This window comes from Trichechus manatus, unplaced genomic scaffold, assembly GCF_000243295.1.
Source record: "Trichechus manatus latirostris isolate Lorelei unplaced genomic scaffold, TriManLat1.0 scaffold00009, whole genome shotgun sequence".
Lineage (NCBI taxonomy): Eukaryota > Metazoa > Chordata > Mammalia > Sirenia > Trichechidae > Trichechus > Trichechus manatus.
Window position 1 is genome coordinate 15,789,670 of NW_004443945.1, and position 17,645 is coordinate 15,807,314.

General features: G+C 37.9%; 1 protein-coding gene across 4 annotated transcripts in view; it reads left to right on the forward strand.

Moving 5' to 3' along the window:
* Window positions 1-17,645, forward strand: part of RRM2B (ribonucleotide reductase regulatory TP53 inducible subunit M2B) — a 32,752-nt gene that overhangs the window by 2,915 nt on the left and 12,192 nt on the right. The window contains exons 1-6 of one of the 4 annotated variants that reach the window (XM_023726018.1): window positions 94-202; window positions 4,378-4,533; window positions 7,992-8,108; window positions 8,896-9,029; window positions 9,510-9,604; window positions 12,031-12,164. In XM_023726018.1, the coding sequence (XP_023581786.1) occupies window positions 149-202; window positions 4,378-4,533; window positions 7,992-8,108; window positions 8,896-9,029; window positions 9,510-9,604; window positions 12,031-12,164 (690 nt within the window). In that variant the 5' untranslated portion in view covers window positions 94-148. Of the gene's footprint in view, window positions 1-93; window positions 203-279; window positions 411-4,377; window positions 4,534-7,575; window positions 7,714-7,991; window positions 8,109-8,895; window positions 9,030-9,509; window positions 9,605-12,030; window positions 12,165-17,645 lie in introns of those variants that run through there. The other 3 variants (XM_004370720.2, XM_023726019.1, XM_023726020.1) reach the window with 3 other exon arrangements.

Consider the following 17,645-nt stretch of genomic DNA (forward strand, 5'->3'; position numbering starts at 1 on the left):
CAATGGAGCGGGGCGGGGCCGGCGCAATGGAGCGGGGCGGGGCCGGCGCAATGGAGCGGGGCGGGGCCGGCGCAATGGAGCGGGGCGGGGCCGGCCGGAGTAGGTGGGTCCCAGAAAGGAGGCCCGCGCGTCGGTACTTGGGCTGGGGATGCCACCGCAGGGCAAGTTCTGCCATGGGAAGACGGGAAGCGGGGCCGGTACCGTAAGTGGGGCGGGGCCAGCCGGGGTGGGACGGGTCCCTGAAGCTGGGGGCGGGGCGGACCTCGCTGACCTACAGGCAGGCCGGCTCAGTACTGTCGTAGTGGGAGGCGGCCTGCGCGCTGAGTTCCCTTAGCGGCTGCAGCTCCGGCGGAGTCTGCGCGATGGTCGATTCCGAAAGGCCGGAAGCGGCCAGGCCCAAGCAGGATGAGGTAAATGACTCTGTCGCTTCCTCCCTCGCCACACAATCACGCCTAGCCTTTAGTTTGCAAGTTGCGGCGGGGACTTGCGAGTTCCACAAGCGCTGTGGAAATTTATCCCCATTGCCGTCAGGAAGCCGGTGCAGGCCCTGCCGCGCGCCCTCGCCGCAGCCTGGTTTTATGGTCGGAAGCGCCCGCGAGGCCGTCTCTGGGGAGAGTTGAGGAGGGAGCAGGGTTTCCGCTCCGCTGCCCTGCTCCGGGGCCCGCCAAGGGCAACACTCTGAGGCTTCAGACCCGGGTGAAGTGCACCCCCTCGTTTACCCGCCCCATACTCTCCTCCAGTCTTGCTGGATCCCTAGCCAGGGAAACTGAGGCAAGAAAAGAGAATGACTGGAGGTCGCTTGTGGAAATTGAGAGATGGATGGGACGGAGAAGACTGAAGGGAGACGGGAAAGCCTCATAACAATGAAAAAAATTAGGCTACTTAACTAGCTGTTAATCTTTGGGGTCTCGCTTTCATCATATATACAGTGGAAGTGATACCTACCTCACAAGATTAAATTAAATGTTGTATACCAAGTGCCACGAAAGTTGTAGGTGCCTAATAAACCTAAGTTAACATGCTCATACCTTCTGCTTCTATGATAGTAGAAAAAAACAAACCCCTTGCCGTCCAGTCCATTCTAACTCTTAGCGACCCTATAGGACAGGGTAGAACTGCCCATAGGGTTTCCAAAGAGCGCCTGGTGGATTCGAGCTGTCCGACCTTTTGGTTAGCAGCCAAACTCTTAACCCCTACGCCACCACGGTTTCCATGGTGGTAGAAGTACCTAATAATAGTAAATAAATCGAGATTTATTAGACTGTAGAGTTGAATAGTGGGTAGTTTTAAATGGTTGCTCTATAATTTTCATACCCTGTTATTTTGCTAATACCTCTAAACCATTTATGTACCGAGGAACTAAGTTTGTACTTCTCTTGGACCTGTTGCTGTTTATGGTTTAATGTTGTGAATATTTGGAGGGAAAATAAGAGTTGTAGCTCATAGAGACCCCCGTTTAGCCCTGCATTTCTTTAGAAAAGGTTAGTTGTAGATTCCAGGTTTGGGTTTTGATTTTATTTTGATTTTGTAAATCAGAGAGGTGGTGAAACTCATGTGAAATTGTGCACTACAGATTAGTAAGTAAACACAATTAAGCCCGTGCATATCTTGCTTACTGGTTAATCGGCACCTGCTATGCTCTTACTATAAGTGAAAACAATTTCGTATGATAACAACCTGGAATAATACATGGTCATTTGCTTCACACCAGACTCTGCTGTAAAGATGCCAATTTCCAAAACACTGATTCTGAACCTTATTTTTATTGTCCCATCATTCACATATGAAACATTTCTGTCAATGACATGTTTCATGATCTCATTACATACAGTAATTTTAACCTGGGGAAAAAAGGGGAGGGCTCATGTACTTTTTGTTTGTTTTTTGCAGATTTTGAAACTTGTACCAGTAAAAATCACTGCCTTAAGCCTTTTCACTTTGGCTGGTTTTCACCAGCCTCAAGTCACCTTGGTTCTTCCAACTTTATTTACAAGTGAATGATATTTTTTTCTTTTTACTTTTCCTAGGAATCAAATTTGGTGATTTTTCCCCACACTCATTTCATTGGTTACATCACTGCCATCTGTTAAATTATCTTTGCTTACCAAGAGATAGTAGTATATACTCTCTTTGGTCTTAAGTTCATCTCACTGCCTTGAGTTCTGAATTGTAGCTGTAGACTGGCCCTGTTCCAGCTCGTTACCCACACACAGAGATGTAGTTTAAGGCAAGATGTGAGTTCAGACATAATTACAATTCTAATCGTATTTCTGCTACTTATTAGTTGAGTGATTCTGTGTATGTTATTTACCCCTTCCAAGACATAGTTTCCCCATCAGTGAAATGAGAATAATATTACCTATTTGGCACAGTTGTTTGGATTCAATGGAATAATGTATGTAAAGCATCTGTCTGGGAACTGGGCTCAAAATCAACCTCATTGCCAGACAGGAAGGACTTGCTTTTGTATATACATCCTGTTCTAGAGCCTGGAATTTTATTTCTCAGTACCTTATGACTGACTCCTCTGAGATTGGAAGCCGTTCATGGCAGAAAAAAAATAATTGACTAACTAAAAATTGGAAAATGTCATTTTTAAAATTTGCTCAAATGTCTGTGGAATAAATATCTGTTAAGTATCAGAGACTGTGCTAGGGTCTTGGGATTCCACCAGGATGAAGACGGTTTCAGCTCTCAAGAAGCATAGTCTAGCAGGAACTACAGATAACAGGTTTACGTACAATGAGATACGTGTTATGTTAGGAGTAAGCACAAAAATGGTATTTAAGTGACATATCTAATCCAGGCCTTTGGGATGGAGGTGAGGTGTGGGGGTGCTCAGAGAAGACTTAATTTCAGTGTTTATTAGAGTTATCCTACTATTGTAATCTGGTTGTATATTAAATTACAAAATCATCAAGTAATCTGAGCACAGGATGAAGAGATACTAGCAGCACATCCGCTTAGTTAGCTATCATTTATTAACATTATCCTTGATACTCTGGGAGCGCCGCAATAAATAAAAACTGGCCCCTGTTCTTTGGGGCTCAGGTGCTTTATCTAGGAGGTCCACACCTTTAAACAAGTAGTTACAAAACAAGACAATCCGTATTATTATGACAGTATGTGTGAGATGTACTCAAGCCCCACCTTGTATAGCCTCATGCGTTCATTTTGGGCCTTTCTCTCAAGCTTGCCTTGCCTTAGCCATTTCTGCCCTGTCCCTGGCTGTTACGATGCACACGCTTTGGAGAGGTGTGATGATGGGTGGAGGCAGTGGTAAGGATGAAGAAACATGATTGGTCCTGGCACAGGAGGGAGAGACAGTTCTGATTAGGAGTCCAGAATTTAAATGTATCTTAATAATCTTGATTTATGCATTTTAACCTGTCTTCATGTACTCATTTTTGTGCGTGCACAACTCTTCTGATGTTGCCGACTATAAAAAAAAAAAAAAAAAGGTGGCACTGTTCCCTGTTGGAGTGTCAGCATATCTCCAAGCAGTATGTATATAGATAAGGAGCCCTGGTGGCACAGTGGTTAAGTGCCCGGCCGCCAACAGAAAGGTGGGTGATTTGAACCCACCAGCCATTCTATGGGAGAAAGATGTGGTAGTGTGCTTCCGTGAAGAGATTACAGCTTTGGGAACCCTATGGGGCAGTTCTACTCTGTCCTGTACGTTTGCTATGAGTCAGAATCAACTTGACAGCAATGGGATTATGCATTATAGATAGTATTTCTCACTTTATTCCACAAAGCTTTGAGACAGTGCGCAGTGAGGCTATACATAGTAATGGTGAAATGGAAATAAAATAAATTGGTATATAAGAAAATTAAGAAAGAGTAAAGGCTGGCAAGTTGTTGGTAAGGAATGTTTTTAGGTAAGTATGGTAGCATTTCAGTTAATGTGAGGAAACAAAACATTAAAGTTAAAAAGTAGTTTGTGTTAGTAGTCTATCAGTGTCAGTATTCTGTCTCTGAGAGAGGGATTGAAAGGCATTTTGTCGACAGACTTGGAAATTTACTCTTCATGACATTTGTGCATCTAGTTTTGTGCTTATCCTCAATGTAGCAATGACAGTCTTTAGATTATTATGTGCCAGGCTCTGTTTAAAGCACTTTTTAGTTATCAAAATAAAGCTGTGAGATAGGTATTTTATCGATGAGAAAAATGGGGCTTAGAGAAGTTAAACAACTTCCTAAAGTCACACAACTAATTAAACACAATTAGCCATATATTATTATAATAAGGATTCAACCCAGGCCAGCTGGCTCCCAAACCTGTGCTTTCTCCCTGACTCCCCAAGATGTGTGTTTAGATGTAAATAAAAGAGGAAACACTGCATAAAAAGATTGTGTGTGCTTTATTCTTCAAAGAGGTTATCTTCAGATACCAACGAAAATGAAGTGAAGTCAAGTGAAGAGCCACTTCTAAAAAAGAGTTCTCGCCGGTTTGTCATCTTTCCCATCCAGTACCCTGATATTTGGAAAATGTATAAAAAGGCACAGGCATCCTTCTGGACAGCAGAAGAGGTAAGAAGCATCAGCTTTATCAGCATTCTATAGTCCTGTGTTCATATCTTCTGTTACAGAACACTGAACAATTTTAACTTAAATTATATGAAGTCCAAATTATATAAGATACATAGAATAAGCTAAGTTGTATAATATTTGGAATTACTGAGACAAAATACACTGTTCTCCAATGTTTTGTGTTTAGATTACTGTCTATAAACAAATTTCCTGCTGCGAAAATGGCATCTTATTCTGTCAGCTTTTCATTTCTAATATAGCTTAAAACATTTTCTATTTTTAAATAATATTTTTGGTTTGCTGTGGCCACATAAAGGCTAATCTTTACTGATGGCCATCAGGATAAATAACATTGCAGCTTAGCTATAGCCAAAAACAGAGTGAAAGCCTTGGTAACCCTACTTTCTTATCTGGGAGAGACTTATCTGATTGTACAGAAGGAGCTGTCACATGGAGAGTTTGATCACTCAGGCAGTCAGCAAGCCTGCTCACTCCTGAGCCTGCCAGGCTGAATTTACAGTGCTTCTCCCAATCTGGCCCTACCCTCAGCCACATTAAACCTGGCACAGCTGACCCTAATAAAAGGACAGCTGTAGAATGCTTTCTGTTAGTGCAGCATTTTCCAGCAGGAAATGAGTTGAATACAACAAATTAGAGAATACTTGCTGGTTTGGTTAAGTCAGTTGGTCATGCAAGTGATTGCACTATGTTCTCACTGAACACATAATCAGTCTTCATCTTTGAAGATGATGGATGATAGCTGCATAGGTATCACTTGCTCTATGTGTGAGTGTATGCATATGTATATACACAGAGACGTGTATATACTTGGATAATTAGACAAGTGTTAGTTGCTGTTGAGTCCATTCCAACTCATGGTGACCCCATGTGTGCAGAGTAGAACTGCTCTATAGGGTTTTCAAGGCTGTGACCTTTCGGAAGCAGATTGCCAGGCGTGTCTTCCAAGGCGATTCTGGGTGGGTTTGAACTACCAGCCTTTTGGCTTACCATTTGTGCCACCCAGGGATATATATATATATATATATATATTTGTGTATGTGTGTCTGTCTGTTGCTAGAGAGATTGATTCTTTTACATGTAAACCCATACTGTTAAGAATGCAGGCTCTAGAGCCAGGCTGCCTAGGTATAAATCCTGGTTCTGCTGTTTACTAGCTGTGAACTTGGGGAAGCTGCTTAACCTCTGTGTGCTTCCTCGTTGGGAAATCGGGCTAATGGTACTTGGATCATTGGGTAGTTATGAAGACTAATGAGATACTTAGAATGGTACCCCATACTCAGTAAGCACTAAATGTAAGCTATTATTTTACACATACAATGGGGGAGATTTAAACTAGAAATCATAGATGGCACCAATTTTTTGAACATTCTGTTATACTCTAAGTTTTATCCACTTACCTATCTTTATTATATTCTGTTGTTATATTGTCAACATGTTTGTTGTATTATAGTTGTGTAGAACAACAACAGCAAACCCCGGTATTTTCAGACTTGGCCATAATGTTCGGCACACCTGATTGTCCTTTAACTGTCTGTGGTTTTTAGAAAGTTCTTTGTTAGATATGGTTAAGAGAACAAATGGAGTACACAGGTGGCCTTTTCGATCATCAGTTAAAAACCTGTTTCTGATATTTTGGTTTCTTTGACTTCACATGGAAATTATTTGCATCTTTTGGCAAGTGTATTGTACTGTAACTAAGAAATGCTATTTTAAAAAATTAAAACATACAGGTTGGTACGTATTTTGTAGGCAGCTTATAGGAATATTCAAATACACATTTTGAAGGAAAGTCAAACTTTTCAGTCCAGATATTTTTCAGTTAAACAAATTATGTATGTTACAATTTAATCAGCTTTAGACTCTTATTTTATCAGTGGTTTAGGTTAGTTCCCAAATATGACTCATCATCAGAAACCCTGATTCAGAAGGCCAAATGTCTGGGAATTATTTTTTAAAGCCACCTAGACAATTCTGATAATCAGCTAGGTTGTAATCAGCATATTTCAATGGTGAAATTGAGAATTTGCTCAAATGAGATAAAGCTGGGCAGGGAAGTTTATTTTTCAGGTGATAGAAATAATTCTAAGTGACATTCAGAAATTAAAGAAATACTTTATAATGAGAAGAATGGAGTCCTGAGCAGATTCTCTAAATGCAAAATGAAAAGTGGTCAATGTAGTATAAATAAAATTTATAAGACCTTTTGAAGCTGAGTGGTCAAAGGGATAAGTTAAAAGCATAATATTTAAGAACAAGTATAATACTAACTTTTAGTGTCAGGAGTATAATACATGAGAACCAGCAAGATGTCCCTCAATTAAACCTGAGTTGAGGTCTTTTTAATAGAACCTGATTTTTAGCTTACATATTGTAAAAGAGGTGTACAGATATTCCCCCTCCCCCCACCCTCCACCTCACCCCGGCCCATTTTATCTCTAACACTTAGCACAGTGTCTGGCATATGTAGGTACTCAGTAAACATTTAAAAAATAGGTTAACAGGGAAAAGAATTTAGAAAAGAACACTCAATTGATTAAAAGGATGGAGCATTAGTCCTTTTTAGAAAGGTCAAAGGGATGGGGCTCTGTTAGAATAAATAGAAGAACAAAGGACAATTGCTTACTTAAAATACTTACAAGGATATTGTGAAACAAAGAGATTTTCCTGAGAAAATAATATCTACAAGGTCCATTTAAAGGCAATTTTTAAATTATAGATTTTGTCAAACTCTAGAGTGCATCTCTCAAGTTCAAGGACTATTTCTAATAAACATTTAAAAGAATATTTCTATTCCGAGTAAACTATGCCTATAAATTGCTTTAAAACCTGGGTAGTCACCTGCCTAACATTACTTCTGGGTATGAAAGTAGATTAGCTGACAGTAAAGTAGCAGCTATAATTAATTAACAGATGCCTGTTATCTATCTGGGAGTCCCTGGGTGTTGCAAACAGTTAACACACTCAACTACTAAGCAAAAAGTTGGAAATTCCAGTCCACCCAGAGGCACCTTGGAAGAAAAGCCTGGCAATTTATTTCTGAAAATTAGCAATTGAAAACCCTCTGGAGCACACAGAGGTCTGCTCTGACACAGATGGAGTCGCCCTGAGTCAGAATCAACTCAGCAGCAACTGGAACCGGATTATCTGTCTAACAATATGGTAAATATAAAACATAAGTAGATTTTATTCATGTATCATTAAGTTTAAATGTTAATATGTTTAAAGTACACCCTGGCTAGTCTGTTTCTCCATTAGCCAGAAAATCAGATTCCTTCATAACGTTTTTGGTTTTTTTTTGTTTCTTTGTAATGTAAACATTTTTCCTTTTTCACATTTTACCAGTAATGAGCTGACCCCTCCTTAACTTTGGGGTAAAAGTTAGTTTTCTGAAGACTTTAACTCCAAGTTAAATTTTTTGAAAAATCTTTTTATTTTAGGTTGACTTATCAAAGGATCTCCCTCATTGGAACAAGCTTACATCAGATGAGAAGTATTTTATCTCCCACGTCTTAGCCTTTTTTGCAGCCAGTGATGGAATTGTAAATGAAAACTTGGTAAGATTTTTGTTTATTTTACTTTTGTCCCCATTCAGCAGTTAAACGATGATAATGGCAGTAAGATAATTAGACTGAGCCTGAAAAAAGATGTCTAAGAAATGAATCAATTGAAAGTTAACTCTTGAAAATGTTTTTCTGATGATGTGTCAGAGGAAAAGATATATTTCTATCAGTTGACCAGCAAAATATATCATGAAATCAAGCATAAATTGTACCAATCAAAACTACTTATAATGGATAAACGTAAGCTTGATATTTACCCTTAACTAGTAGAGAACCTGTACCTTAGTAACCGTTCCAGATCTCTATGATAGAGTGCTCGGTTCTGGCTGCCCATTTTTGAACTTGAATTATGATTGATCAGGAGGCATGCTTTCTTTTTAAAGAGAATAGAAAAGAAAGATAAGAACTTTCATCACGAACTAGAAAGGCTTCAATAGATGATGGATCTACTGTCTGCTGTCAGAGAAAACAGGACTTAAGGTCAATTCTACAAAGCATAGTAATTATTTTTTAGATGTGCTAAAATTTATCTGGCTTGTATGCAGTATTGCCATCTAACAGGTCAGTTCATTTAACTGCTTAAGAATACATTATGCAACTAATTTTTTGTTGAAGGTTGATGGATAAACAGTACTGCTTAAAGTACCCATAAGGTCTTTTTGACCCGGTTGTGGGATGACTGGCAATTTTTAAGTGTTAATTCCGATGCCCAGATTCTAAATAGCAGTGTTTAATGAGAGTCCACAGAATTGGATACATCTGTTTTCCCTTATTTTCTTAGGTGGAGCGCTTTAGTCAGGAGGTGCAGGTTCCAGAGGCTCGCTGTTTCTACGGCTTTCAAATTCTCATCGAGAATGTTCACTCAGAGATGTACAGTTTGCTAATAGACACTTACATCAGAGATCCCAAGAAAAGGTATTAATGCTGAGATTTTATTTACAAGGATTTATCCTATAGCTTGATTATGTTAAGAGCAGAATTTACTCCAGAACTAAATGTTTAGAAAAAATTATTCAAATATGAGTGTTTAGGAGTATGCTTTCTATTTCTTAATAACATGTTGAGTTACAAAAAAATAAAAAAAAACTTGTATAGAACCAGTTAATCTTTAGATATTATATCTTTTTTAAAAAAAAAAAACCTGTTCATTAGCACATTCTGTTTAGAAATTGAATATTTGAATTTGGTTAGTTTGTTATTAGACCAGATCCAAACCATTAATTTGAGTTTTACTTTCATTTCTATATTTTATAGACATGGAGAAATACAGAAAACCTACAGATCTAGTAGCATACCATATGGTTGCAATTATTATCTCTGATTAAACTGTGAAAGTTTAATCTTATTAAGAAAAACAGATGAATAACTTTGCCATTCATTCTTTTATTTTTACAGGGAATTTTTATTTAATGCAATTGAAACAATGCCATATGTTAAGAAAAAAGCAGATTGGGCTTTGAGATGGATAGCAGATAGAAAATCTACTTTTGGTAGGTAGCTTTAATTTATATGTAAACAAATTTGCCTCAGATGATATGACACTATTTTATGTGACGTGACTATCTAGTACGAATCAAAGTCATAGCATGGAACAGGCATACAGATGTCTCAGTATACCCCTTTTAAAATCATTACTCCTAATAATTAATTAGAAACCTGTGGTAAAATAATCTAAAGCTATTACCTATTTTTAGTAAGTTGAAAGTTGAAAGATTAAAAAATTAGTACATAATTATGAGTAAATAAGAGTCAGTCACGTAGAATCTGACAAGAGTATTACAGCAATCCACAGTCTGTACCTACTTCAGGAATGTTTATTTAGGATTTTAAGCAAGTCAAAGTCTTAGTATTTTTCAGGGAACAAATATCTAATTCCTGAAAAACAAAATATTAGTGTAGTCCAACCAGGGTAAGAAATAGTTGGCTGTAACAGGCTTATTTTTCACAGATAAGTTAAATGTAAACATCCTTCTGGATGAGTTGGAATCCAATAATTTTTTTAAGGAAGTGATTAACATTGTATCTTATGCGTAGTAGTTTCTCAGTAAGTATTTATTAAATTTAATTAAAATATTCAGGCATTTCATTTGAATAGTTCTTTACCTGTCCAGTTCTTACCTATTTCATAATTGGTGGTCTTTACCTGATTTTATGCATTATGTGGGGAACCAGGTCTCAAAATTTTTGGCCTCAGTACCCCTTTGCACTCTAAAAATTATTCAGGATTCCAAAGAGTTTTTACGTATATGGGTTTTATCTATTGATATTTCTGTATTAGAAATTAAAACTGGTACATTTAAAATATTTATTGTTAATACATTTTAGAATAATAATATTTAACCCACTGCATTTTAACATAAATAACATTTTTTATGAAAAACACTTTTCCCTGAAAAAAATGATAGCGAGAAGAATGGCATGGTTTTAACATTTTGGCAAATCTCTTTAATGTCTGACTTAATAGAAGACAGCTGAAGTCTCATATCTACTTCTGCATTCAGTTTGTTGAAGTATATTGTTTTGGTCAAAGTATATGAATAAAATTCAGCCTCACTCAGACATGTAGTTAGAAAAGGGAGGAGTATTTTACTAGGCTTTTCAGATTATTGAGGATATGTCAGGTGGCTTTTGGAAAACTCCACTGTATACTCATGAGAGAATGGTAGTAAAAAAGACAAATAGTGCCTTAGCAGGGTTAGGAAAACAGTTTTGACCTCCCAGACTCCTGAGAGGGTCTCAGGAACTTCCAGGGATCCCTGGGCCACACCTTGAGAACCAGTGATGTAATGTAAGGTAACAGAAAGCATGTAGTAAATCTGGGAAGAAACATATATGTTTGCGTTGCCAGTGGTTCATTTTGAGAATGAAAAAAGTAGGTTCTCAGTGTGTATAAAAATCATCTGGAAAACTTGTGGGATAAACCTTCAGAATCCTGATGTTCAACCAGAGAATGATTTAGGAGAGCTGGGTGAGACAGAGGGGTCTGCATTTTATTCCCACCTGATTCTATCATAGGTGGTTTGGAAAGCACACTTTGAGAAACAGTGATTTTAGAGGAAAAGGGAGAGAAATATCAAAGTGTTTAATATGCCCTGAATATATTAGTATGGATAGGTACTGATGAAAAATGAAGCTCACTCAAAGCATGTATTTCATAACACTACCAAAGAAAGAAATTCTAGAAATAGAGAAGAGGAGGGTGGCAGTCACCACAAAACCACATCAGGGGTTCCAGATAGGTTCTCCATATGGCTTAACCTCAAGGCAAATCCTTTAGGGTTCTGATCTAGGTTATCAGAAGAAAGAACATGTTTTAAAATAGTGTAGTGGCAGTGGAATAAGTGGTGGATGGAGTAAGAAGGGAAAGGGAAAAGAGTGAAGAGCACATTGGTGGCTCTCCTTTTTGGGAGTGGCACTAAAGACAATAGCATGGAAATATCTTGTTTAGCCACACACCTGTACTTCTCTTTAACCAGCTGGAGAAGTGCCACCTGCACCATTAGTATCTTTCGGTTGATAAAGACAGCTCTTCCTACCTTCTACTTTCCAGTCCAGTATCCACTCATATACATGTGAGTATACTGCACTCACATGTATGTACCTGTACTCATAGACACATGTGGCACACAGGTAAATCACCTCTTTTATTGCATATCCTTTTTCTAGACACGAAGGCCTACAGCAGCCCGGTGTCTGACACAGAATTAGAAGTAGACATACCTTTCTTTCTGCTCTAGTAGGGTAAGGAAGCAAATTTTCTCCTTTGAAGGCTCTTGGCCATAGTGCTAAATTGTTTATTTTGTGTCTTGGCAAAATAGTTGTGATATTGTAAAACAAAACAAAAAACATGTTTAACTTGAAAATGTCTGCCTTATGTGTGATATTTCAGGAAGTGAAACTATTTTTTGTCTGCCAGGGGAAAGGGTGGTAGCCTTTGCTGCTGTAGAAGGGATTTTCTTCTCCGGATCTTTTGCTGCTATATTCTGGCTAAAGAAGAGAGGTCTTATGCCTGGACTTACTTTTTCCAATGAACTCATCAGCAGAGATGAAGTAAGGAATGAAGTATTCTTCAGGTTATTTTGTATTCGTGTTTGGTGTTCATTTATTTTTTTTTCCCTTTGAAAATGCTTATGGTAACACAAGTACCCTGGTAATTAAAAGAAAACAGTAAGTCATTCCTTCCTTGGCTTTTAAGAGATTGTATTTTACTCTTTCTTACCATTCCTTCTTAGTCTTCTCCACTCATCCTTAAATATCAGTGTGCTCCTGGATTCCCACCTTGGCCTCTCTCCTTTGCTGTACATGACCTTCTGGCTGATCTCGTTTATTTTTATGTGATTGTCTACATGGTCATGACTACCAAAATGTTATCTTCAGCCCAGATAATCTTTCTAAGCTCCAAACCCATATATTCAAATGCATTTAAGAAGTTACCTCCTGGATATCTCCATAGATATCTCAAGCTTAATATTTCATAATTCAAACTCATCATCTTTCTCTCCAAACTGTGCTTCCTCCTGTTTTTCCTATTTCATCGAGTAAACCTCTCTTCTATCCAAACATCCAAATTTGAAATCTAGAAGTCATTTTAGATTGCTTCTTTTCTTTTTCCAGTCATATGCAGTCAATAATTAAATCTTGTTTCCATACTTTCTTGATATCTTCCTGCTTTTCATTCTCACCACTGCTGCAGTTCAGACTTTCATTATCCCTTACTGTCTCTGGGCTCTTTGCGCCTAAAACATCCAGTTCATCCTTCACACTGCTCTCATGTAATCTTTCTAAATTTTTAAATTCAAAACTCTTGTGACTCTGTTGCCTGAGGATGAAAAATAAGCTCATCATCAGTTGGCAAAGGGATCCTACACGTCTTTGCCCTGTCTGCCTCTTCCGCAGCTGCCCTCTCTCCCTAGTATATGCTCCCCTCTTCTTTCCATGCTGTAGTTTTAGTTTCTCTCAGTGTCATGCTGTTTTGTGCTGCTTTGCTGTGGCTCACACTGCTCCCTCTGCCTGTGACACCCTTGCCACTTCCCTACTGCTTTTTTTTACCTGTTGATTACCTTCTCATAAGATGCAGCTTAAAGTTTCCTGACCCAATTATGTAAAATTGACCATTGTTTCCTACGTGTACCCCTTTGAAATTTGAGCTTGTCTGTCTTAGAGTCTATAAGATTGTATGGTACTTCTTATCTCTCCTCTGCTAGACTGTAAGCTCCTTGAGTACAGTTGTTAGCTGCCTCCGAGTCGATGGTGACCCCATGTCTAGTCCAGCACCATCCCCATGAACTGTTGGTGATTGGACTGTTGTGGTCCATAGGGTATTAATTGACTGATTTTAGGCTGCTGAAACCTGTTCAGCATCATAGCAACACACCAGCCTTCACTGGTAGAAAGATGGTGGCTGCACATGAGGTGCATTGCCGGGAATTGAACCTGGGTCTCCTGCATAGAAGTGGAGAATTCTGCCACTGAACCACCACTACCTTCCTTGAGTACAGAGACATTAACTTATTTATCTTTCTGTTCCCAGTGTTTAGCCCATTGTTGTTGTTGTCAGCCATTTGCTGTATTTACATTTACTGAATACACTAATCTGGCTCCTCAACTTTTTTCTAAGTGACCTTAGCAAGTTACCTAACCCTTCTGAGCCTCAGTTTTTTCAATTATAAACTATGCTGTTTTGTGCTGCTTTGCTGTGGCTCACACTGCTCCCTCTGCCTGTGATACCCTTGCCACTTCGCTACCACGTTTTGTTAAGATGCAGGACACAGTATATATGTAAAAGTACTTTTTAAGTGCCATAAAATGCTTTAGGTAATTATTTTTTTGTTTCATATCTTTAAATTTTAATAACTTATTATAGTGTCATATGATTACACAGAGCATTTATAGAACAAAAGAAGGAAAAAAAATCACTCAAACTCAACACACAGAGATAACCACTTCTAGTATTTGATTGTGTTTGCTTTTAGACTTCTTTCTACATTTAAATCTATGTAGACATCTACAAACATCATATTTTTACAATTTCAGATATTCTGTTTTTTTCATATTTTTACAGGTTGTGATTTTTTTTACTTATCAGAGTATTGTAAGAAATTTTTATGACATTAAGCATTTTTTTAAAATAGATATGTCTAATATGTATTATTCTAAGTGAATGAATGTATCGTTTATTTGACTAGTCTACAATTAGTAGTTTAGGTTGTTTACAGGGTTTTGCTTGTTTTGCTATAATGTAAAATGAGTATCTTTGTGCATAAACTTTGTCCCAATTTTATATTATTTTCCTAAGCTAGATCCCTAGAAGTAGAATTATACTACATTATAATGTCTGAACTTTTTAAAGGTCGTTTATACTCATTTGTAGATTTCTGTCCAGAAAGTTTATAGCAATTTGTAGCCCCACTAGCAATGTATGAGCATGTGTTTTCTTGTCATACCCTTAACCAGAATTTGGATTTATTTGCTAACTATCTGATAACTTTGATAGGGATAACTGGCATCTTACTGGTTTTTTTTTTGCATTTGTTTGATTCCTACTTAGATGGAACATTTTTTGATAGTGGTATTCGTCAGTTGCATTTTTATTTTCTGTATTTATGTATTCAGGTTCTTTTACTTTGTTCCTATTGAGATATTAATATTTTCCTTAAGTATAAGTGCTCTTCACATATAAAGGTTATTTATGCAGTAGTCTGTAATCCTTAAAGGAAAAAGTCATGCTTGCCCTGTTCATTGGTCTAATCCCAGTGTTAAGTACAGTAACTGGATTCTTTCACTAAGTGTGTTTTTATTGAAAGTATTATGTATTTATTGCAAATATTTCCCCCAGCTTGTCCTTTGCTTTTTTTTTTTAATTTTATTTTGTTGTTGTTGACTATCCTTTGCTTTTTAATTATGTTTTTTCTTTTAACATATAAAAGCCTTAAATTTTATGTGGTCCATATCTAGAGATAAGTTTAATAGTTATACATATTTTCTTCTTGACTTTTTAACATTTAGCTTTCTAATGCAGTTTGAATTTGTTTTGGTATATGGTGTTAGAATATAACTTTATTTCAAACACTCTTGGGCAGTTTTTCCACTTTGTATCTGTCATGTATTGAATCGTGTACCCCAAAAATATCTATCAACTTGGCTAGGCCATGATTCCCAGTATTGTGTGATTGTCCACCATTTTGTCATATGATGTGATTTTCCTATGTGTTGTAAATTCTGTCTCTGTGACGTTAATGAGATGGAATTAGCGGCAGTTATGTTAATGAGGCAGGACTCAGTCTATAAGATTATGTTGTGTCTTAAGATAGTCTCTTTTGAGATATAGAAAGAGAAGCGAACAGAAAGACAGGGGGACCTCATACCACCAAGAAAGCAGTATCAGAACCAGAGAACGTCCTTTGGACCTGAGGTTCCCTGTGTGGAGAAGCTTCTAGACCAAGGGAAGATTGATGACAAGGACCTTCCTCCAGAACTGACAGAGAGAGGAAGCCTTCCCCTAGAGCTGGCACTCTGAATTTGGACTTTCTAGCCTCCTAGACTATGAGACAATAAACTTCTGTTTGTAAAAGCCATCACTTGTGGTATTTCTGTTACAGCAGCACTAGATAACTAAGACACTATCCTTTTTCGATTGACTTGTGTTGTCATCTTTATTATATACTATATAAAACCTTATAAAATGCTTGTTGAAAGTGAGGAGGACTTGAAGCACTTACCGATGAAGAGCAAAGATTACAGCCTTCCGTATGGATTACACCTCAACATAAAGAAAATGAAAATCCTTACAACTGGACCAATAAGCAACATCATGATAAATGGAGAAAAGATTGAAGTTGTCAAGGATTTCATTTTACTTGATCCACAGTCAATGCCATGGAAGCAGCAGTCAAGAAATCAAACGATGTATTGCGTTGGGCAGATCTGCTGCAAACTCTTGAAAGTGCTGAAAAGCAAAAATCTCACTTTGAGGACTAGGGTGCACCTGACCGTAGTCATATTTTCAGTTACCTCATATGCATGCGAAAGCTGGACAATGAATAAGGAAGACCGAAGAAGAACTGATGCCTTTGAATTATGGTGTTGACAAAGGATATTGACTATACCAGGGACTGCCGGAAGCATGAACAAATCTGTTTTGGAAAAAGTACAGCCAGAATTCTCCTTAGAAGGTGTTAGAGATTGAATTGCGTCCCCCCAAACTGTATGTCGACTTGGCTAGGTCATGATTCCCAGTATTGTGTGGTTGTCCACCATTTTGTTATCTGATGGGATTATCTGTGTGTTGTAAATGCTAACCTCTATGATGTTAATGAGGCAGGAGTAGAGGCAGGACTCAATCTACAGGATTAGGTTGTATCTTGAGTCCATCTCTTTTGAGATACAAAAGAGAATTGAGCAGAGAGAAGAGGGACCTCCTACCACTGAGAATGAAGAGCTGGGAGTGGAGCACATGCTTTGGACCTGGGGTCCCTGCGCTGAGAAAGTCCTAGATTGGGAAGATTGATGACAATGACTTTCCCCCAGACCTGAGACAGAGAGAGAGCCTCCCCTTGGAGCTGGTGCTCCAAATTCGGACTTCTAGCCTCCTAGACTGTGAGAAAATAAATTTCTGTTTGTGAAAACTATCACTTGTGGTATTTCTGGTATAGCAGCACTAGATAACTAAGACAGACAGGAAGATGGCAAGACTTCGTTTCACATACTTTGGACATGTTATCAGGAGGGGCCAGTCCCTGGAGAAGACATCATGCTTGGTAAAGTAGAGGGTCAGCGAAAAACAGGAAGACCCTCAATGATACGGATTGACACGGTGGGCTGCAACAGTGGACTCAAACATAGCAACGATTGTGAGGCTGGTGCAGGACTGGGCAGTGTTTCGTTCTGTTGTACATGGGTCAAAATAGACTTGACGGTGCCTAACAACAACAAGGTTTTATGTATGCTAAAATCTGCTTCAGGGCAATTTTTTATCTAATAGAGCTATCTGTCAAATTATACGCCATAACAAACTGTTTTAAGTATCGCAGCCTTATGTGTTTTAATAGTTGGTAGGATAAATCTTTCTCCCTAACTTTTCTTCTTTGAAATGTTCTTAGAAAGTTCTATCCATTTATTCTTCCAGGTTCATTTTTTTAATTAACTCAATTCTATATTTTGTTCAGATTTCCTTAGTTTTTACCTAGTGTCCTTATTCTGTTCCAGGATCCCATCCAGGATTCCGCATTACATTTAGTCATCATGTCTCCTTTGGCTTCTCTTGGCTGTGACAGTTCCTCAGCATCCCTTTTCAAGATACTTCCAGATTAATTTTTGAATTTAAAAAATCCCATTGAGATTTTGATTGAAATTGCTTTAAACATAAAAATTAATTGTATTCAACTTATTAATTTTAATCAACACTTTATTTTATTTTATTGTACTTCAGGTGAAGGCTTACAGAACAAATAGTTTCTCATGAAACAGTAGTACACATGTTGTTTTATGGCATTGGTTAACAACCCCACAAAATATTAACCCTCTAAATTCTCA